Source organism: Eupeodes corollae, chromosome 1, assembly GCF_945859685.1.
Source record: "Eupeodes corollae chromosome 1, idEupCoro1.1, whole genome shotgun sequence".
Taxonomy (NCBI): Eukaryota; Metazoa; Arthropoda; class Insecta; order Diptera; family Syrphidae; genus Eupeodes; species Eupeodes corollae.
In genome coordinates this window covers 223,053,695-223,078,249 of record NC_079147.1, presented here as the reverse complement: position 1 = coordinate 223,078,249, position 24,555 = coordinate 223,053,695, and the positions used below count along the sequence as shown (strand labels likewise).

General features: G+C 35.7%; 1 protein-coding gene across 1 annotated transcript; it reads left to right on the top strand.

The window, feature by feature from the left end:
* The first annotated feature begins 767 nt into the window (after nt 1–767).
* Nucleotides 768–24,555, top strand: LOC129953778 (uncharacterized). Its single transcript, XM_056067236.1, has 7 exons — nt 768–1,812; nt 12,673–15,637; nt 15,710–15,827; nt 15,890–16,111; nt 16,170–16,621; nt 19,571–19,737; nt 19,804–24,555. Exons 2-7 carry the CDS (start codon nt 12,731–12,733, stop codon nt 22,181–22,183), a joined length of 6,246 nt encoding a protein of 2,081 aa, XP_055923211.1. The 5' UTR covers nt 768–1,812; nt 12,673–12,730; the 3' UTR covers nt 22,184–24,555.

The window sequence follows — 24,555 nt, the reverse complement described above, 5'->3', positions numbered from 1 at the left end:
CTACCCCATCTCAATAACTATTTAAAGGTCAGCCAGTTCCCATACTTATAACATCATTATGAATGTATGTGTTTACTTCGATTTAGCATTCTCATTACAATATTCACCTAGAAATTAAATCAACTTTTATGTGATAGAGATTGTGATGTAATGTAAGAACGCGTAATCACAATCGTCATCGTCACATTTTATTCTTATTCCATAAAAACCCAATAACATCTCTGACATTTTACTTTAAACCCCTAAAAAGAAAACATCCTCAAAAAACAGTAGGTACTTAGGTAATCCAAAAAATAAAAGGTGCAACAAGGGAAAACGTGACGAAAAAAGAAATAAAAAGAAAAGCCATTCCCGCTTTGCTTCATTCTCCATTTTCGTTTCGTATTTCATATTTTATTACTCCAAAATCCAAATTAAATAAAGAGAAAACACTTTTTCACGTCGTTTGGTCGTTTATCTTCTCTTATCTTCTTCTATTCCTTTTCTTGTGATTTTCTAGCTTGAGCTCTGCAAAACTGCGGCCATTTTATTTCCAAAAAATAATTAAAAACCCACCGCTCTCTCACAAACACTGCCGCATCAGCTGTAAACAACTCTCTCACGCTCCGACTTGCATTGTCAATTGTGTCGTACATATACGAAATCGGTGTGACTAAGAGAGTGTAAAATGTATGGAAAGAGAAAGAGTAAACTAAAGAGAAACCAAGCGAGCCGACGAAAAACAGACCGGATTGCGTGTGTGGTGACATTTTTCCGTACTCGCGTTTAGTTTTATTTTCTACCCCTCATGGAGCGGGTCCTGTTAACGATCGACCACAAACATTATCTCGTGTCTTTTGGCTAAATTATATATTTTACTATAAAAATTACTAATTTATTGGGCTCGATTTGTGGCATAATTTCATTTAATTGATTGGCCTTTTTGCCGTTTTTGCTTTGATATTAAATTCGCTTGTCTGTTATTATTGCTCCTCTTTTGGTTTCGGTTTTGGTGTGTGCCTTCTGCTTCTTCCACAAAACTACACAACTACGACGACGACGACGAGACCGAGTCGACCATTATTCATTCAATTGATTTGCTTTTTAGTTTTTCGTGCTTCGTGCTTCGTTTTCGTTTCGTGCAACAACCAACAAACAAAACAAAATAGAATTCTTGTTTGCCCCAAAGTGAAATGAAAGAAAAAAAAGAAGAAAAATAACGTGAAGTAAAGACTAAAGAAGAAGACAAAACGAAACGAAAAGTAAAAGCAAAAGCAAAAAAGGACATCGCATCGAATATCCTTGGAGATTTTTTGTTGTTGTTTTTGAAACAATAATAATTTTTGGGTACTTTGAGAAATTGTGAGTTGAGAAAAGAGAAAAGTTTTTAATTTTTTAATAATTAAGAAAAAGGTTACGATGAAGCTGAAGTAAAAGAACGACGACGAAGAACAAGGCGAAGAAAGAAGGCAAAAGGAATATTGAAAAAGTTTTCCTAAACTGGCGGATGATTTTGCATTTGCATTCATTCTCTTTCGTGTTCGTGTTCTTGTAGTGGGATTTTCTTTCCTTTTTATTATATTTTCGTATTTCATCACGAAAGAGGAATTGCTAATAGAATAAGAAAAATATAATATTATCTCGTATATCTTTATCTGCCTCAGCCCTCAACCTCAAGCTGAATTGAATGAATTTGGTTATGGTTTTGGATTTGGATTTGATCATTTCCTTCCATTAGCATTTAGCGTTAACATTAAGTTGATCTGTGTTTTCTGCTACCGCTAAATGGCAGAGGTGGTGGAAATCCTGCGGAGTCGACATAATCAACAAATGGTGAGTACTTACACATTTTATTTCTGTTTGTGTTGTTGCTTTTTGTTTCGTTTCTTTTCATTTTGATTTTGTGTTTGAGTAACAAAGTTGTGGGTGGTTCTGCTTCTTCTTCTACTTCCACTTCTGCCTGCCTGTTATTATTAAGGACATTGCATTGGGTTTTGGAGTGGGTGTATCAGTCAAACTTTGGTTTGGAGTTCGGACTCGACTCGACGGCGCGCGTAGGTACTAAAAAAGTGCAGTTGGGGCATTTATTCAGTTGCTATTTGTCGTATTTTGGTGGATGACATTTTGAATGTGGGTAGGTGGTGGATATGTTGAGATTGAGACATTCTTTTGGTGAATCTTTTTTCCTTTTTGATACCAATTTTTCATTTTCCATTTTATTGTGTATGAAAAATAGAATATGGCACACTGAGGGAGAAGTAGCCAGCTGGCTGAAGATGAAGAGGAATTCTTTATGCACTTCTTCGTTTTTTTTTTTGTATTTACTTTTGCTGTGACTGCGATGCGAATTTTGCTTTGGTTAGTGTTTTCGCAATGGCGTTGTTTTAGACTGTTGCTCCACTTGTGCAAAACAAATCTTTTTTTGTATGTTGTATCCTTATTGATGTAGGTATAGATACATATAGAGCATTTTACATTGTTGCAGAAGATATGAGGGCCATAATATAAAATAGTCAGTTTTTTGATTTTTGAATGGGGATATCAAATGTCCTTGATAGAAACGATGTCTATATAAAATATTTAAAAAAAAAAAGTAGGAGAGGTTGTCCTTGTTGGTTAAAAATAGGATTTTAATGTGAAACTAGGTAGGTCGACATTTTTTCTCATTTCTTTTTATTATATCTTCTTTGTCATTGCTTCTTAGTTTCTAACTTTAGTTTTTTTTTGAAACTTATTCTAAGTTTTCATTATCACCATCAATCATATCAATATGCATTATGTCAATAAAATAACGGCCCTTTGTCTAAAAAATTGCAAATTTTGGACACACAAAATAATAGCAGCAGTTTTATAAATATTCAAAAAAAAATAACATTTATTCAATAATTTTATAATTAATATAATTTTTTTAACACATTAATATTTTGTACAATAACCCTTCACTTTCATAACACACCACATCTTCTTGGCATTGAATCCACCAGTTTATTGCACCGCTCTGTGGGTATTCCCCTCCACACACTTTGTACAGCCGTCCACAATTCTGCCTGATTTTTGGGGTTGTGCTTGCCAACGACACGTTTAACATCCCCCCACAAATGCTCAATGGGATTCAGGTCTGGAGATTGCGCTGGTCAATCTAAGAGCTGTATATCATTAGGCGAGAACCACTCTTTCGCTCTACGGCTTGTGTGCTTTGGGTCATTGTCTTGCTGGAAGACCCATCTGAGAGGCATGTTTTCTTCAGCGTAAAGCAGCATCACCTCCTCCAAAATTTGGACATACGCATGTTGATCCATAATGCCATCATTTTTGTTTTATGGGCCCAACACCATTGTACGAAAAACAACTCTAAACCATAATTTTGCTGCCTCCATGCTTGACTGTTTTCATGGTGTATTTTGGCTGGAACTCTGTGTTCGGTGGACGCCAAACAACATTTCTAGACCCAGTGCCACCAAAAAGAACGATTTTGCTTTCGTCTGACAACAAGACGTTCCGCCACTTCTCTCGTGTCCAACGACCATACTTTTTTGCGTTGAACCAGATGACGTTTGGAGAGGTGGCTTTCTTCTTGGGTGGCATGCCTTCATATTAGCTGTGCGAAGAGTGTGACGCACTGTCTCATTGCTCACATTGAGCTCGAGCCCTTGGTTTATCTCCACAGCTGATTTAAAGGAGTCTTTCTTTAACATTTTGACTATTTGCCTATGGTCCCCGTCCTCCAATTTGCGTTTTCAACCTCTGGTTTCCACTTTTTCCTCAAAATTAGTGGCATTATGGATCAGCTTTGCAGAAACGTTAAAATTTTTTCGATTTGCTGTACGATTGTCCGGCGCTCCTCATCTGGCGTAGCTCTTGACTGCAATGTTTTTCTTCGTCCCACTGTTAATAAATTTAACAAAAAAACTCGCAAAATAACAGAAACTGATATTTGCAGAAAATACTCACTGTTTGTTAACTATTTTAGTTGAATTATACTTTATTTTATTGATTTTAACTATTTTTTGCATTAATGCTGCTATTATTTTGTGTGCCCAAAATTGACAATTTTTTAAACAAAGTGCCGTTATTTTATTGATATAATGCATATTGATGGTGATAATGAAAGCTTAGAATAAGAGTTTCAGAAAAAGCTAAAGTTAGAGAGAAAAAAGAAATAACAAAGAAGATATAATAAAAAGAAATGAGAAAAAAGTAGCGCTGCTATTATTTTGTTGACAGCTGTATACCTATTACTGTTTCTACTAAATTTAAAATGTGGCTAAGAACTGCATTTACATTCATAATATGTTCATAAATGTATTGAAACTTATCGTCAGAGGTTTTTCGAAACTTTGAATTTGATTTTGCCTTGGCTTAACGAAGGACATTTCTACTTTTCTATGAAAATACATCCAAAGCTACCCCTAGAAAGTAGGTACAGTGGTGCTAGAAACATTCCGGATTTGTTTGGTCAAGTTTATTAATCCATTTTTGTACAAATTTTGTTGTTTGTTTTCTATAACTTAATTAGATCTAATAAAAATTAAATTAAGTTAAAATAATCCACACAATAAATGATGGAAACAAAAAATTAAATAAATTCAGAAATTCGTCTGCCGGATTTTTGTCACTAAATCTTAAAAATTATTGACATGGTATTGGCATAATTAGATTGTCGATTATAGAGTCATAAATATTCTTCCACTCATTCTTCAAAGCTGCAAAAAGAGTTCTTGTTGAAGTGTGCGTTCTCTTTCCAACCCTCCTTTTTAAAACTGCCCACAAGTTCTCGATGGGGTTTAAATCGGGAGATTAGGACGACCACTCTAAGACACAAATATTTGTTGTTGGAAACCACTCTTTTAGTTTTGAAGAATGTTTGGGAACATTATCCTGCCGAATACCCAACGTAAAGGCATTTCCACTTCAGAATATGGAAGCATTGTTGACTCCAATATATGTATCCCTATATAGAAAACGGTCCATAATTCGTGCGATCGCACCAACGCTTTCACCCCAAAAGCAACCCCAGACCATCACCGAGGCACCACCGTGCTTAACCCTAAGGAGTACATTTAATGGCTTTATACGTGTTACTTTCGAGAGCCTTACTGTCAATCTACCATCGGCTTATAGTCCAGTTCAGATGATTTTTTGCAAATTCAACCCTGATTAAATATTTTAATTAAGAAATTGAAAGTCTTTCCGATACACCTATCATATTTTACCTTTTTTTTACGATATTTTTATGTAACTAGTGGCTTTTTTGTTGGTCGGAACGCATAGACTGCATTCCCTTAAACGAGTCCTTACCGTAGATGGCGCGCTATAGATAAATTTAGGTCCTCACAGATGTTTTTCGAAGACGCAAAAGGGTCCTTTATACGCCTATCTGTGTTAGCTGTTGTTTTGGGAATGCGTCCATCACGATGTTCTGCTTTTACTGATTTTCCGCTTCTAATCCTTTTGATAATGTCATAAACCGTTAAAGTTGGAATTTTCAGCATTTCAGCGATTACATTTTAGTTTGTACCGGCTACTTAATACTTTTCTAACACTTTATAGCGAATAGCGTTTGTGTGACGTGTTTTAGCCATTTTATTCATCGAATTAATTTCTATTTAGACAGCTCACAACCTGCTTAGTTCTTTTAAATTAATTATGTTATCCAAATGACAAGAAAAACCGTTGCCTAAACATCAAGATTCGAAGTTTTGTATAAAATCCGGTTATTTTTGAGCAGTGATATTATGGGGTAAATTTATATATTTTATATTTATTCATTTTTTAACATCAGGTCATTATTTTTTAAAAGTAACTATAAAGTATACCAATAAGGTTTTGAAATAAATACAAACATCAAATTCAGTTTGATTTTTAGTAGTTGATATTAAGGAAGACATTATACAAAAAAAAACGGAATTTTTCTACCATCACTGTAGATGATCAAAGCTATTTTATTTTTTAGATTTTTAATTAAATAAGGTAGAAATATGAAATTGCTGACATTCTACCCCAAAGTGGTTCATTCGGCAAAAAGTGGTAGAAAAATGGCCAACCCGGCCACTTGTTCAAAATTATTTTACAAAAAAGATAATATAAAACTTCTATCTTTATAATAAAGCTAAATTCTTGACCAAATCTTCTTCAAAAACCTCACGTCTTAAGAAAACATCCTTTATATCTGCTGCGCTTACAATTTTAATTTAACATTAACCCCTTACTGCATGATTTTTTTTTTCTTCATGAAAAAAATATATGTGATAGTTAATTATAATTAAAAAAACACGTGTTTCAGGAATTTAGATTTTTTTGAGAAAAAAGTGGAGAATTTTGCGATTTCCGGTTTGGATCATATATGGCACATTGAGCAGAAATGAAACAAAACATTTTTCAATAAATTAAATCAACTATTTATTCAAAAAATTATGTGGTATGGAATATCGTGAAACAGTCTCTTTTCTCATTCAAACAAAGATTTACTTTGCATTTTCGGAACTCCACATAAGATCTTCCATGGCAGCCTGGAACCTTACACCGCTGTCTTGTGGTCCAAACAGGAAAGTGATCTAATCGAACGTCCTGCGATGGCATTATGGCAACAGGTCCCTTCAATTTCTTCAATTGTAGATTATTCTCCATGACATAAGAGGGTCGTCCACGTTTGTTTGTTGTACTTGGTTTGCTGGCATGGCATAAATCTTCGGCTACCGCACACTTAAAATCTGCTAGTGGCAGCCACGCCTCAGAACCATCAAGCGTTCGTCTGTACAATAGCCACGCATTCACGGCTGTCATATCGATCATGTGGAAGAATATTCTGTGTTAAATTTTTTTTGATCCAACAGATCAACTCCACCCATATGCCGATTATATGCCATGACAGCCTTTGGACATGATACAGTTTGGTAGCTCTTTTCTTTTTTGTTGAAGCGTTGGAATTCAGAAGACGGTTTGCTGCCGACATATGTCGAAGCAAGGTTCACAATTCTGTTGTCAAACCATGTCACCACAGAAATATCCAGGTTATCAATTGTCACCAATTTTTCCACAGTTGCACCTCTTCCTTTTTTTTCAATTCCTTTTCGGTAGGAACTTTATATCCCGGAACCCGATTGGCTTTTATTGTTCCTAGCGGTAAAATCGCTTTCTTTGCAAGATAAGTCAACAGCGGTAAGGACGTGTACCAGTTGTCAAACAACATTTTTATATCCCCATTTGTGTGGTTTTTTTTGGTTGTATTGCCGCATAGATGATCTGCTTTTTTGCCATATACTCTTCTCTAGGGACAGTAAGGAGTCTCTGCCTTGTTTGGTCCAAGAATGGTCTTATTTTGTGAAGGAGATCATGTCCTGGTTGTCCTTTGGGTACTTGCGTCGATTTGGTGTTGAAATGTATGAATCTTCTTATTTCTTCGAAGCGGTTACATGCCATTACAGAGTTAATTTTTGGGTAACCTAGGCTTTCATTGCAATAAAACCTAGTTGATGGTAACTGTACGATGGACATGTACAGGCATATTCCAACAAACTGTTCAAGTTCCATTGCTGTAATATGGGCAATCTTTTCGCGACGTTTTTCACAGGAGTATCGGATAGTTTCTTGCTCTATATATTTGAACATTTCGTCTGTAAACAAGTACTTGTAGAATTGTACTGGCGTATACAAGCTCCTTATTTCCTCAGGTAATGTCGTATCACCTGTGAATGCGGTTTCATGATCACCTTTTTCCAAAAACCCATCCTGCCATCGGGGTTTTTCAGCTCTCGCACTTCTACTTGAGGGAGGTATCTTCTGGGATAGAGGAATATTATCCTCCAATTCCCAATCGGATTCATCAGACTCTGGAATATATAGAGCCGGAAGATTTTTGTTCACCTCGTGCTCATCATCCGATAGATCTTCGTCACTGCTGTTGTCGGGAAAATTTTGGATAGTAGTATGGATACCTCCGTAAAACCGATGTGGGTCCATATCTGAATTCTGTAATGTTCGTATATAAATAACTACGAAAACTAAATATGAACATTTTTTAACTCTACCTTACTTCCACTTAAAAAACTGCAATTTTATAAAAAAAAATACACTTTTATAGTAATCCGTTATGTGCAACGTATTCCAATTAAATAACCACGATCGTTTGATTCCTATTGTAAATACCATTCCTTATATATGAATGCCCTTGTTGTACATAACCTAGGGCAATATACTCGTACAGGAAGTCGTAAAATAAAATAATTAAAAACTAATTAGGTGGACACGTAAATATGTATGAATGTGGGTAAAAAAAAAATATTCAACTTTTGTGCTCTTATTGCATGTTGGTTCAAATGAACGTATATTTCTGCATGGTGTGCCATATTTGATCCAAACCGTTTTTTCAACTTATAAGTACTTGTTACTTCATAAAATTGAAAAAATTCACATTGTCAATAATATTTATATTATTTGCTTTACTGGTAATTTTTTTTTTAATCACTACATTTAATTTTTATATTTTTTATACAATTTTGAATTTCTCAAACACGCATTTCTCATACTGCACCCTTTGTGACGAGTTTGACGGAAAAATGAGCTGCCGAAACTAGTTCACAGATGGCGTTTATCAATAAAATTTGGAGCGTTTATGTTACTAATTTCACACTGTATGTACAAAACAACAGAATTAGTTGAAAACTGGAAAATATCGACAAAAATATGGTTTGGCTCATATATGAGCCACCATGCAGTAAAGGGTTAATGAAGTGGATTCTAGTAGGCAATTGGCTTTACCAAAAAACAATTTTAAAACTCAAACAAAATATGTCCGAGATTAATGACATCTTTAAGGTGTTTAGTCCTTGCTTCATAAAAGAGTTTCAACTATTTTTTTTTTCAAGGATTGTTTTTCAATTGGGGATATTGGGTACCAAGTGACATCTACCCTCTTACTCTCCTTCAAATGCAAATGTAGGTACCTATTTCTAAAACAAATTAAAATTAAGTGAGTTGTTATTATTTCTTTATATTTTGGGATACTTTTCTAGAAATAACTATATTTTAATATGAAATCGGGATTTTATATAAAGATAAAGACATCAGTAGGTTAAAAGATAATGGCTCGATCAATTTGAACTTGTTTTACGTAATAAAGCCTATGAGTTCTCCCTACACACCTTCATAATACAAATTCTTAGAGCCTATATTTAAAAAAAAATGCAGGGTATCAAAGCACACATTTGGTAGCTCTACATCTCAAAGCTATGAACAATTGTTAACTATTGTTTAAGCGTCATTGTTACGAATAATTAGAATTTGTTAAATTAAGAGCAAATTTCAGCTGTTCACAAAAAACAGACGAAACATTTTAATTTTTACCAAAAACATACAATTTTGAAATCAATTTTTAAGTTCCTTTTAATTCAACTATGTTGTATAAGCTCTCCTCCGAGAAACCGGACATTCTTGGATTCCTTTTTTGATAGCTGTTATGGATCAGCTGTTCTTTTACATGCAAAGCACTAACAACAACTAACCACGCAGCCATTTAGAAATAACTATTAGCTGGCTCAGTCAACATAAAGACTTCATTTGCAGTAAACTGCATTGTTTTAACTCAAAATTAGACCATAGTAGTTAATTGATTTTTCAGATGCCATTAATTTCAAAATTTGTCCTTAACTCACTACTCTTTACCTATTGATCGTGCAGAAAGCAACAAAAACTCTTTTAAGTACATAAAAAGTTTTGGTTTGTATTGTAACGAAAAAGTCCTGATTCGTTTTGTAATATGACAAGGAACACTTTTACACAAAACTTGATATAAAATTGTGGTGTAAATAAATAAATTAAATTTATAAAGTTCAGATTTTACTTGGATGTTTAAGTGATCAGCTAGCATCAGTAAAACGTTTCAGTAAAAAATGAAACAGCAGGAAATGAAATGTTGATTTGATGCCATTGGAACAGTCAAGAATTCAAAAACCATCAGTAAAACAAAGTGGAATTTTGTTGGCATTTTCTAGTTAGTAAAAATTCAATTACATCATTAAAATTTTAAAAATGTTTTTTATTTAATTTGTATATATTTTATAATTAAGCTTTAAAAGCATTTTTTTTTTTGGAAAAAGTTGATTTTAGAATTCATCTTATTGCATTTGTATTTTTTTTGAAAACAAGGCTTTAACATCTTCAAAACTGTAAAACAAAAATTTTACCTATGCTATGACGGCCCCTAACTTTGCAGTCAACTTTCCAATAAAGTTGCCTTAATTGGAAGGCAATATTTTGGCAGCTAGCCTATCAGATTTTAGAAACTTGCTTTACCTTCATAAGGAACTTTTGTCGCCTGGACCTGCTCAATTATTAGAAATTGATAGTCTGTCAAACGAAAGAAGTAATAAAGCTGACCTTAACTTCCTAGAAAAAATTGAGATAAATAAAAAACATTTCCTTAATCAAGTTAATAGTTATTTTTTGTTACATGAAGATGTTAAACATAGAGATGAATGAATGAAAAACATTTGTATTTTATATTAAATTTTGAGAATTAGGTAAAGAAAGGCATTGGGCAGGTTCAGTCGGCATAAGGGACTTGAAAGGCAAGTTTATTGTATCTGATTGGCCAGCTACCATATGCCTTTCATTAAGGCAACTGTATTGGAAAAAGGACTGAAAAGTTAGTCAAGAAAAATATCCCTTACTTTTAAGTCGAATCAACTTCTACCAAAATGACAGTTGACCATGTTTTTTTATTCAACTGAAAGCTGAACTTTATCACACTATGGTTTATTTTTTTTCTTCCTCACAGTTCTATTTGCTGTTTTGTGTAAAAGGGTTCCTTGGCTAATTGAAATACAAAAAACAGATTGAAATGTTAGTGTAGCTTGCCTGACGAGTGTTTTGTAGACAATTTTGTTCTTGGTAGTTTTTGCACAATCAACTGAAGGTAGAGGTTAGTGGAGTAAGGTTCCGAGTTCGAATTTTATGTCACTTGAAAAACTAACTTCTTGCCTTGGTCAAAATTTACGTTCAAAGAATGCAGTTGACTGCAAATGAAGTCCCTTGTGTTGTCTGAACCTGCACATTCATTGTTTTCTATGAAGCCAACAAAAAAAAATTACTTGTTAATAACCAAATTATTCGCTTTGACAGCTCAACACATTCAAGCTGAGTTGAGTTATGTATTGTTACAAACCCTTTATTATTTTACAATTCAACAATAAGTTTCGAGAACCAATGTGAATAGTTCATATTGGCCAGGTTCAGACAACATGAAGGACTTCATTTGCTTCAACTGCTTTCTTTGAACATAAATTTTGACCAAGGCAACTTGTTAGCTGGTAAAGTGTCTTGAATCTCAAATTCAGAGCTTTACTTCACAAACCTTTACTTTAAGTTCATACTACAAAAACTACCAAAAACGTTATTGTCTACAAAACACTCCTTTTAGAAATTGACACCAACCCTTTTACAGAAAGCATTCAATGAAGTTGTGCAGAAATAAATAATTCATTGAGTAATAAAGTTCAGCTTTTAGTTAAATGAAAAAACAGAATCAATTGTCATTTTGACATAAGTTGACTTGACTTAATAGTTAGGGAGATTTTTCTTGACTAACTTTCAAGTCAACTTTTCATTAAAGTTGCCTTGGAAGGCAATTTTGTGGCAGCTGGCCGGCCAATGAGATACTAGAAACTTGCCTTACATTCAAATCCCTTATGTCGTCAGAACTGCCCATTGATACAAATCGTAACAATCTTAACGTTTACGACCAATAATAGTTATTGATTTTTAATAGTAAACAATATTTAGAAAAAGAACGGACCTCAGGACTAGTGATGGTACCATCCAGTAATGCTAAAATTTTACTGCGTCTTCCAAGGAATTTACAAATCCTCCAAAAGAGAGTAATTCTTTCCATGAGCAGTGCTTTCTCAAATTATCCGTTCGCATTCAGATTGAACTGTAGATCCTCTCCATCTCTTATATTACTGCCACACAGGAATAGTTTAGAGTTGTTAGTCATAAGGCCCTGGTTCTATACGAACTTTTGCGTATCATATATGCATTTCATATGTGTATTTGAGGGTAAGTGATTGTGCTCATCACTTGCGCAGGAGTTATGTTAATCGTTCCCAAGTTCTTATACGATTATCAAGTTTATCTTTAGTTTTTTCAAAAGCTTCTTACCCTCTCATTGAAAAATTGTTTGTAATTTATTTAAAGCTATTACAGACTTTAAATCCTATTCTCTTTAACATTATTGTGAAAATTGGTATTCTGCAATTCATTTATGGGGAAAGATCAAAAATGGCCAAAAACATGCAAAGTAAATATTTTTAAAATTGAATCCTGTGTAAAATATTAAAAGTACGAAATTAATAAAGGTCTGCAACGTAAAGGTAAAGAAGAGGATAATCTCAAAATTCAATGAAACATTCTTGCTGCAAGATTCTGTTAATTGTGTTGTAATGTTGTAAGTTTCTTTTAAAGACAACAAAATCAGTCAAATTTTGCTTTTTTTCTTTGGCTAACCTTGATACCTTCATAGATTCCATAGGTTTGTTAGACTAGAGCTCCTGATTTATACCCACCCTGGTTCTCTTTCATATTTATATTCAAATATGTTCTAAATTTGATCTTTAAATCCCTAAATTAAAAACTAATACAAATTTTCATTTAATGATGATGATGATGGTGTTTCTGACTAATTGTCTTCTTTTACAGAGTCTTTAAAAACATCATTTGTACATGAAACGGGCACCTTTGACTTGGCATAGATAAAATGTCCGCTCGAAAACCATTAGCTAGGATGGATCCTTCTACTACTGCTGAGTCCCTTGAAAAAGAGGAAACAACAAAAGAAAGTTCTCCTGTTACCGAAACCAATGCTGATAAAACTTCTACCACAGAAAATGGAGACAAATCAGAAACAGTAATTAACTGTGAAATAAAAGAATCAGACATAAAACAAGAAAAATCCGATACCGACGATGGAAAAAGAGTGACTCGAAATTCACCAATGATGCAGACAGCATCGCCTTTAAAGAAAAAACGCAGTGAGTCACAAGAACAAGAGGCATCTTCTGAATCTACAAGAAGTGAAGTAGATGAAGCTGGAAAGGTTAAAGACAAAAATGATAAACCCACAACTTCTCGTGGACGCAAACCACACGACCCAGCCAATAAACCAACAGGAACTGTGGTTCCAACTACAAATCGAATGACAAGAAAGGCAGCAATGAAAGACTGGGCAGCAAATACGAGATTAACACGGGCAAGAAGGACGAGTGCTGGAATAGGAACAAGGCCAGAAACACCTCTAAAGAGAAAGAATGTAGGTAGGCCACCGGGTGCTGCTAAGAGGAAGCGTTCGATTTCTCCAAAGCCCAACTCCGAGGAACCCGAAGCTAAAATAATTAAGACAGAGGATCCAGATTTTGACATGGATTCCATAACAATTAAACAAGAAATCTTAGAGAGTAGCGAAGAAATGACTTCCGATGTGGCTTCTGACATTACAGACATGTTTCCAGCAGAGCCAACAGCAGCAAGAATTTCGCTTCGGGCAAGAAAAACTACAATGTGTTATTCCCCAACAACTCGAGTCTATCGAAAAGACAAAGAGAAAACCGATGCCAGGAAGAAAAAACAAAGTAAAGTTCGTCCTGATGAGGATAGCAAAGATTCGATGGCTTCATCGACCATAGATGATGATGGCAACGAAACTCCAAGTATTCCAGACGTTTCTCTAAAAACGGATGCGGTGGCTAATGGCACAGAAACAAAGAACGATGCACAAACGTTTAGTGTTAATAAAATGCCAATCAAAGCAGAAACTCCTGCATTGATAGAAATACAATTAAACGATATTCCCGCTGCAATCATTTCCGAGAAGCTTGTGCAAAAAGAAGACCCGACTTGTGAAAGTCAGCTTCAAAGTTCATCGCTCTTGAACTCCGAAGAATCAATTGATACTCCACTTAGCGTAGACACGACAGATCTGAAACATGAGGTTCCCAGCACAAGTGCAGCTGCTGGAAGCTCAGAACAATCAAACACCTCTGATAAATCAGCTTCTCTCAGTCCTGAAATGGTAAGCGAGGGCGTATGCGAGATAAGTGTAAAGCAGTTTTACAAAAAGCCAGAATTTTTAGAGAACAATCTTGGCATTGAAAACGACCCTAAATTAGGCGAAATCGTTCAAAACGTAACTGAAGAAATGGAAGATACTGCTGATCAAGCAAATACATCCAACGATTCCATCAAAGAAGGAGAACTTGTGTTCGAAGAGGATGAAGACGTAGAAAGCATTGGAACCATAAAGAACGACCAGAACGAAGGAGATGATGATGTAAATAGCGTAAGCACTGGTTTTATTTCTCCCTTGCTTGTCGAGGAGGAGGAAGAAGAGAATGAAGAGCGGACTTTTTTGAATGGCGATGAGCATTTTGAGGAGACATCAAATACTGAAGATGTTTCAACTGGAAAAGATGAACCATCAATTATTAAAGTTGAACAAACCGAAGTCGCCGAGTCAAGTTCTGACGATATAGCTCCTAAACTATCCGAAACTATCGAAGAAAAGTTACCTGAAGCATTAAATGATGAAGGAACAACTTCTCCAAAGGCTGAAAGTGAAAAGCTAAACAATAAAAACACAGATTCTGTAGCCATGGAAACAGATGACATTGAAGCTGAAAAAGATTCTATAGTTGCATCCTCTAATTGTATGGCTGTGGATAAGAAAGAAGCTCACCTTGAAAAGACCGAATTATGTGATAAGAAAGTTAAAAGTGATAACTGCATTAAAGATGAGAAACCTGTGGAAAATACAACAGAAGCTGTTGATAATAAAGTAGAACTTTTGGATCAAGAGAAGTTAAATGTCAAAGAGGACCAACTTGAAAATGAAACAAGTGGACAAGAGGAAACCAAAATTATAGCAGACCGGGAAGAAAATAAAGAAAACGTGGAGCTAAAGGGCGAAGCTGACAAAACAGAAGATTGTCAGGAAACCCTCAAACCCTCAATAGAGAAAGAAAGCTCCGCAGATGAACAGGAAGAGACCTCCTCGGAATCTTCAAAAAATTCATCTCCCACCAAAGCTGAAGCAATGGAATCTTCTGGAGAAGCCACAACACCATCTACATCACCACAATCTTCAAAATCATCGTGCGTGCCACGTACACCGGAGAATGATGAAAAACTACGCCAAAAAGAGCGTCACCTGAAGACTCTTGGTCTACTAACACACAAAGCTGCCGATGAAGCCATCATGGCCAAACAGAAACGTCGTAAATTCCTTCACAATTTAAGTAACAATAGTAGCTCGAAAAAAAGTACTGGCAATGTTGCCGCCCAAGCCGGAGGAGCAACAACAGGAAATGGTCAAACCAAAACTTCCCAAGAATACACTGGCACTTTGAAGACAATTATAAAAATCAACCGGCAATCAAGTACTGGCAATGGTGGTGGTAGTGGTGCGGGTGGCGGTGCCAGTGAGCCCAAGAAGAGTAAGAATGGCGAAGGAAGTTCAAACAAGGCTAGTACATCAGGCTATGGTAATCGACGTCAATCTCTAAAGATGACATTCCAAAAGGGCCGTGGCCGACCAGCCAATACAGAAAAGAGTGGAGAAACCCCGGCCAATACATCCGGCGACGATTCCTATTATACAATTCAAAATGAGGTGAAGATATTTAAAATCAAAACAAGCTACTCGTGGTTTTGTTTAATTTAATATTTATTTATTTTATTTAAGGCTCGAGGAGGACCAAATACAGTTGCAGCATCTAATGCAGAAGGATCTGTTTCAATACCGACGACTAGCACTCTCGGAAGGAAAACCTACAACAGGTCAAGCACATTGAACACTACTGGTGAGCTTGGATCAAGATTTATCAGTGAAGGTATCTTAATTTTTTTTTTTTTTTTATTTTAGATCCGACGCCACAAACCGAAAATCATGAAACAGCAGCAACAAGTAAGATAACTGAAAAGGAAGAGATTCTCATTCCAGAAAAGGCCTCGTCATTCAAGTTTCATCCTGGGCGGCTGTGCCAAGATCAGTGTTATTATTGCAGTGGCAAGTTTGGCCTCTATGACACCCCTTGCCATGTGGGACAAATTAAGTCGATCGAGCGACAGCAAAAAATTCTTTCAAGTAAGTAAACTCGAAATCTAGGAATATTTTATAAATGACTGAATGTCTCTTTAAATAGATGAAGAAAAACTCACGGTAGATAATTGTCTATGTGACGCATGTTTCCGCCACGTAGACCGTCGGGCAAATGTTCCATCATATAAGAAACGTCTATCGGTACCAGGACGCATCGAGACCACAACAACAACCACATCAACCACATCAACCACAACCACCGCACCTCCCACAGAAAGCCCGCCAGAGCAAGAGAAACCACAGCAATTGGCATCAAACTGTTTGGCCGCACATACCTGTGCTGTGCCTGAATGTGATCAAAAAGCAGCCCATTCTTTGCGTCGCAAGAGCATAAGGAAGAGCGTTAAGAAATCTCTGTTGAACTTTGATATGTCGACCGCCACCGGGACGTACTTATACATATGTGATAAGCATTACGAGGCAGTTGCACAGAGTAGCGGTTGCGTGTTGTGCAAACGTCGATTGGGCAAGAACAATATGTATCACATAACAACGGTATGTATTATTAAAAGTTTGTTTTTTAGATGTTTTTTTTTTTTTTTTGAAGATTTAAGGAAAAATATCTTAAGCCAAAAAACTATTCTGGTTAGAACCTCTTTTTTGTTTGCCTTCCTTCACATTGGAGATGCTTTTGACAACATGGATATATCTGCAATAACCAACAGAATTCTTAGTTTGAAACTAGACGTCTCTTTTGCAGTAAAAGTTTTCAGCAGAGGTACACTTCAAGGCATTGTCCTGTCCTTTCTCCTCTGGTATCTGTTAATGAAAATCTTCTGCTTGTAAAGGGTTTTCCATTAAAGTCGTGTAGATTTTTAAATTAAATAAACAAGTTGTATATGAGGTATCAATAGTCAATAAGATTGGACTGGAATTTGGCCTCCAGATGTTGTATAGTCGACTTGGGAGGACGATCCTACAAAAAGGGTGCAACGGGCACGTCGATGCCACAAGAGAACATCGATTTTGACAATAAACTTTATCAATTGCACTTATTGCTGTAACTTGCCATGATGATTTGTCCTATGTTTAAAACAAGATATTGTGACAAAAACTAAAAGAAATAATATAGCCGCCACGAGCTGTCAAAATCGACACGTCCCTATTGGAAAACCTTCTTCTTTTATTAGATCGTACAATAAGGGTCTCGCCATATTTGGTTAATTTAGATTTATATAAAGAACAATTCCACACTTCAGCTTAACGTTCACATTCTCTCTTTTATATTGAACCATTTGGATGACAACAGCTTTAGAGGGCCGGTGTTAAGGCATTTGCATGATACCAAGAACATGGTCAACTTGTAGTTTGTAGTCTTAATTAGCAACGGCGACAATCCAGTCTCGATTATTAAATTATTATTCGGTGAGTTGGTTGGGAGATGAAGTGCTCTTTCGAGGTATTATGAACCTCCCCAAACCTGTGCACCATAAATGAGAATTGATTTCGTACAGTTTTAAAAACACGATATTTCCTGCTTTGGCTTAAGAATTTGTTGTTGAAGCAATTTTTGCAGGTTGCTTTTAATACGGTTTCCAACCTTAACAGCTGAAAATCAAACCTTGACCAAGAAGCTTACGTCGCCGTAAGCACTACACATCACGCCAACGCAGTCGGCTGATTGAGGTTTTCTCAATGCCATCTTTATTTTTATCAATAGCAATATTACATACTACAATTTTTATTAGCTCGCACAAGTCTTTCAGTATTTTTCTCCTTTCAAACTCGGATTGCAAAGAATGTTTCAGAGAGCTTTAATTTGCTTTCAAACTAAATCTACGCCTCCTGGTAGATAATAGACCATATTGTCTCTAAATAACCTAGCCATCTAAGCCGTTGGACTTTAATTCTGTCATTGTCGCTATATAACCCGTAAAGTTGGTCGTTATATCTTCTTCTCCATTCTCCATCTAAGACGCTTTAATCTTTCTTAGACAGGGGCCAGGCTTCAGCGCCATAAATGAGAACTTGGATGATGATTGTCTTATAGATGGTGATGAGAGAGACTTTACCACTCGATTGCCTTCTAAGTCCAAAGAATCAGCAATTTGCAAGAGTTGTTCTACGTTTGATTTCAGCGCTTCTGTCGTTGTCTGTGTTTATAGCTGTGTCTAGGTAGACAAAGTCGCAATGCTCAAAAACGCTCCACTGACATCACGCTTTGATCTTCCAATTATGACAATATCATCTGCGTATCCGAGTACCTAGTTGTTGATCTGCGTCGCCTAGGTTGAGTGGTTCTATCTCCCTTACAGCGGAATTCGGATCGTCATCGCCGTTATTTAATTTGGTCTTTCAATATCCTCAACATAGACTGCAGTGTTACTACGATGGTCCCCTGATCGTCCTTACGGGCTTCGGTTCGTGGCTGGTTCACTTGGTTTTTTTTCGTGCAGGCTATATCTCTAGATTGTGCCACAAAAGATGTCTTCTCTTCCTAGATTGGCTTTAAAATCTCCTTAAATAATTTTAATTTCATATCCAGTTCACTGCTCATATGCCTTGTCCAAGAGCTCGAAGAATATGTCTTTGGTATCTTCACCTTTCCCCTCTGTTGCAGCATGCGCGCATATTAGGCTTATGTTGGTGAATTTAGCCTTGATGCGGATTGTCGTGATGCGCACGCTCAAACTGTTTGCCTGAGTCTAGTTCCAACAACAAATCCACATCCAAATAGACGTTGTCTTTGTTCTCGGTGGAAGTCGCAGTAGTTTGCGTTTGCCCAGTCCATCCCATCGCACTTCTTGGATGGCGGTAATATCTGCCTCGCAGCAGTTTAGGGCTTCCGCTAATTGTTCGGTTGCACGTGGTCTGTTAAAGGACCTAACTTTCCACCTACAGATCCAAAGTTCGTTGTCCTTATTTAGTTTGCTTGGGTTGTCAACAGTAAATCCTTCCATATCCAAGGCTTGTTGGTGCTTCGCAACTAATGTGTTTTTTACGTTTTTACGTAGTCGGCCCGACGGCACAACCCCCAACCTAGAGGGCCAGATCCTTAGTATAACACCAAGGACGGAAGCCGAATAAACCGCTCCTTATAGGCCTGGGTTTCGAATAAGTCGTAGAAGCACTATAAGGTGCTCACTAAGTAGTTCAACCTTACTAGAACTGTAGACGCCACCGCTGCCGTCTGGATAAGGAGAGGTTCCTTAATGAAAACACCTCTCCCCCCTCTCTCGTTTGCACCGTGTCGTGCGTTGTTAAAAGGCGTATTATTTTCCTATCAATTCTAATGGTTAAATATATCAAGAAATCCATTTTTATTTATTTAGTGTTTCGATTTAGTGTTTATATTAAAAAAAAAAGTTCAAGTAGAAGGACATGAAAAGGTTCAAGTCAATTGTAGGAAATTCTTGTAAAAGTAATCACATTTTACTTCTCAAAAAATGTTTTATTTTGTTGCAAGCAAAGAAGCGGCTTTCATAACAATTTATTTTTTTTCAGGACACTGATCGACTTGAAAAAGCCCTGGCTGACATGGGAATACCAGTTACAATGGGTCAATGTACAGCCGTGTGTAAATTATGTCGATATTTTGCAAACTTGCTGATGAAGCCGCCAGAACATGGAAAAATTCAGAAAATCGAGTTTGTTAAGAACTATCGAAAAAGGTTAATTACAACACTAAACCGATTCAAAAACTTGTGTGTTTTAATATAAAATTATAATCTTTACAGACTCCTTCAGTTCTACAATGTTCATGATAAAAAAGACACATCGCAGGAAGAGGAAAAGGACAAAGAAAAATCATCAAAAAAACAAAAATCACCCACAACTGTTATCAATTTGGAGGAACCAACAGAAACAATTGAATTACCTCCATCTCCAACTCACTCAACAGGTTCATCTGTGGAAATGATCAGTGATGGAGGCCTCTTTAGTGGAGATGAAAGTTCGACCGCAAAGAAATCTTCTGCAGCAGCGGGGATGACATCAAATTCGTCTAGCAATCAGATGGTGTTGGATAATGACGTCTTGGTTGACTACGATGTCCCAATGATAACAGATTCATCCTCAACTGGTTCCTCAAGTTCAACATCTCCCTCACCACAGAAAAGCTTGCAAGCTACTAAAGACCAACAATCCAAATTGAAGGCTATTCTGCAAAGTGTCGGGACATCGTTGGAGGATAGAAATGACATTTCGACAGCTCTGCGTTCAAATCCAAACATATCAATGCGAGAACTGTTCCCCGGCGAGGAAGATCTCGGCTTACAGTTCAAAGCACCCTTCGGAGGAAGATCCTCACAACGGACACCCGAAGGCTGGACACGCGTAAACACATTCCTGCAATACGATGCTCCCACGCGGCGTCTGTGGGAAGACCTGCAAAAGCCATATGGCAATCAGTCAAGTTTCCTGCGGCATCTCATACTATTGGAAAAATATTATCGCAATGGTGATCTGATTTTATCGTCAAATGCAAGCTCCAACGCCACAGTTTACACCCAAACCGTGCGCAATCGTCTTACCTCCTTCGACAGCCGCTGCAGCTCCCCATCGTCTTCAAAGGAAGGTGAAAGTCGACCCCGAAGTGTGTCAGTGGATAAAATCCAACGACAGCTGAGTTCCAATTCTGTGACTATCATTGCCCGCCCCAAAGAACAAGCCAAGGAGGCAGACGACACCAAACAAAAAGAACTAAATACCAGTACTCCTATATCAGTGTCTGCCCCATTAATCCCCAACAGCCGAAGTATTCTCAAGGCTAATGTTGGGGTGCCGAAAGGAAACAGTTCTATTGAAATTGTCTCATTGAACTCCACACCGAATTCCAAATCGAATTCACCTAAATCTCCCAATCGGTCAGGCTCAACAACTCCCAATGAGGGCACAATGTTGACGAAGCAGCAAAAGATTCTGGCAGCTGCTAATAAACTAATGAGCAACAAGCTAGAGGCTTCTGTTACTCATAATAAAAAGACAATGCTTAACACAACTCCGCCCGAGTTGATAAGCTTGAATAAGAGGCCGGCACAACCTGTCAACACTCAGCCTTTGAAGCGACAATTGCTGCCAAAACCGATGAAACCGATTCCTCCAAATGTGGTGGTCCTGCCTGACACATTAACATCCCAGGAACGACTCGAAAGTAAAAGTTGGCGACCGACTCTTCTGCCTGTCACTACAACTTCACATCATTTAAACAACCAACAGGGTCCGCTGTATCAGACCGCGGATGGAAGGCGTCTTCCTGCTCTGGTGCAAGTCCAATCTGGTGGAAGACCATTCCTGATTTCGATCCACGACTACAACCGAATGTGCATTTTACGAAGGGAGAAACTGATGCGGGATCAAATGCTCAAGGGAAGCAAAGGCAAGGTGAAGGGAAGTAGTATATTCCCACCAGCAACTTGTACTTCTAACAACAGCAGTAACAACAACAGCAACAGTACCAACATCATCTCTCCTAAACAACTGCTACCGAATTCGGCCTTGGCGTCTTTCAATAAGACAATGCAAGCTGTGAGTGCAGCAGAAAATGCAGCAAAAAAACAGCGTGTTATGTTAAATAAGCCGACTATTTACACAGCCATTGCCCCCAAAACTATCCACACTTCATCAACAACAAATACCTTAGTGACCGCTACGTGCACATCGCAATCACAATCTCAATCTCAGTCCTCCTCTGTGATTCCTTCAGCTATTAATTTAAAGCCAATTAGTTTACTTTCCTCAGCTCCACCAACTTCAAACTTGTCCCTTCTTCCAAATTTATCCGGACAAGCTATGCCTCTCCTTAAAACTCCCATCAACCCAACAACAATGAGTGGAGTTCCCACGAATTCCTGGCTATGGAATAATTTTCCCGATCCCAATCAAATGCTCATGAATGGTAAAACAGTTGCAACTGCTACAGCTACATCTACAGCAGCCCCCAAGGGACCACAAGCTATATATACAACAACTATGAAACAGCAATCGCTATTGTTGGACAATAGCCTCATGTCTAAGATACCTAAATCGTTAACGGTCATACCGCAACATAAACTAATGCCAGCAAATCCTCAAAGCGGACAAATGCACGGTGCAAGTATCACAAAATCAAAAGAATAAATTTATTATAATTTGATATAAAAGAAAAAGTAATTATACTAAAAAATATAAATTATTATAGTGCCTATACACACACAAATTAAAAAAAAAAACAAAAATGAACTAAACAGAAAAATGTGTGAAGGGGAAAACAGGTGAATTCAATTTATTTTTACCCAATTTTGATGATGACTCTGAATTTCAAAAAAAAAAAACAAAGAGGTACATATCTCCAATTGGCTTGCCCTTTTTTGGTTTTTATTCGAATTACGAAAAGGATTTTCTATTTTTATATATTTTTTATTGGATCAGTAATTTTTTAAATTAATTTTTTATATCTTCAATTTGTTTTAATTTAATTTATTTTAAACTTCTTAAATAATCTCTCGGTAATACGCTCCAGTTTTTCTCGTTCTAAATTTAGAACCTTGTCGACTGGAGGCTATCACTGTTGATCAGCCTCATTTCGACAGAGAAATATTAAGTGGGGCTATTTTTTGTGTATGCCTTGGACTGTAATATTCAGTTTTTAAAATTCCCACAGTATGAGAAAAAAGGTAATAAGTCATGAGAATCGATTTTCATTCAATGAGCTCACATCTGACTTGTTACATAGTAATAATTAAACCCTAATAGGTTTGAAAATATCTTCGTAATGTTGATTCATCATAGATCTGCCTTAATTTTCTTGAGTCATGCATCTTTTTATAGCTTTTTTACGGATTCTCATTGTAAAATGCTTAGCTCTTGATTACGTATGCATTTTGTATCTTAATTATTCTAAAAAACTTAAAAATAAATAAAAGAATATTTATCACTGAATGCTTACCTGGAACCCATATTTCTGATGAGATTGATGTACTGCGCTCAAGTGGGAGTACCGAATGCACACACAATTATTATTTTTTGACTATTGTAACCTCTCTGGATATTTATTGACAAAGTTCTAATCTCGAAAACTCGGTTTATCAAAAGATTATAACTGATTTATTTAGCAAGTTCTCAATCTTCAGTACTTTCATTTAAATCAAGTTTGAGAGAGATAGAACTCCGATTTATTAGACCTTCTCATTTGGGATTGCAAAACATTAAAACTCGGTAGCATGAATTTAATAAATCAATGGTTAGAACATTGTTTTATGAAACCAGTATTTCAGCCTTTGAAACTCATTTATAAATTTACACCGAGTTCTAAAGGAGTAATAGAGATCGAAGAAATGTCCAAGTTTAAAAGATTGAGTTTTAAATTGATTGTAATTGTTTTATATACATTTTTCCTTTCTCACGAAGACAAAAAAAAAAACAAAATTCGAAAATTAACATAAAGTGAAATTTTCACAAAGAAAATCCTTTTCACTATTCAATTGTAAATATTTGACCAAACAAAATAATCCAATTAAGAAAATTGTACCTTAATGAGAGTTTGTTTTCATTTAAAAAAAATATATATAATTATAATAAATACAATAGGTTTACGACCTTATGAAACATTCAGAATCTTTACTCATACACCACACTCACAACAATACTATGTTTTTATTCCTAAGACACTCTATTAATTATTTTTATTTTTGAAGCTTTTGTTTAATCGGTTTTTTTTTTTATTACATTACACACATTTAATATACATATAGATTCTACTTAATACATATTTATTATAAGTTGAAAACTTAATCAAACAAAATATATTTCGTATTATAAAAAAAAAAAAACAAAAAGAACAGAAATTATTGCATTATATTTAAAAGAAAGATAAAATTATTGTATTGTTATATTTGGACGAATTTGTTGAATTTAAATTAAAAATAATAAAAAAAGATAAGAACAAATAAATTATATATTTTTCACAATTTGAAAAAAATATTTTCATATTTCATTACAAAAACTCCCCGAGAAAAAGTGTTACAAGTAAAAAAAACTGTTAGATATATAACAAATTTTGTTAAAATATTTATGTATACATTCATACCTTTTATGCAACAAAAGAAAGAAAGAAAAAAACAATATATATTATATATATTTTTATATAAGAAAAATAAGAACTAATGTTTAAGAAATAAAGTTAAAAATATATAAATTTTAGTATTTGCAAATTAATGCAAAATTATGGAGATTACAAAAACCAAAACATTTAATCACCCTCAAGTAGTTATTGAGAAAAAAAATGCCTTTAAACAAAAGTTAAAAACAAACAAAAAAAAAACAAAACTAATTATGTAAAAAAAAAGAAACAAACAAATAAAATATATTACTTAATAACTAAAACTGGAAGATAGTAGATAGTAAACTTAAGATACATTTTGTTTTTCTAATTTCGTATCATTTATAAATGGAAGACTTAGTTCTGTTGAAATTAAATAAACAAAATTCTTTATTTCAAGAAAAAAAATAAA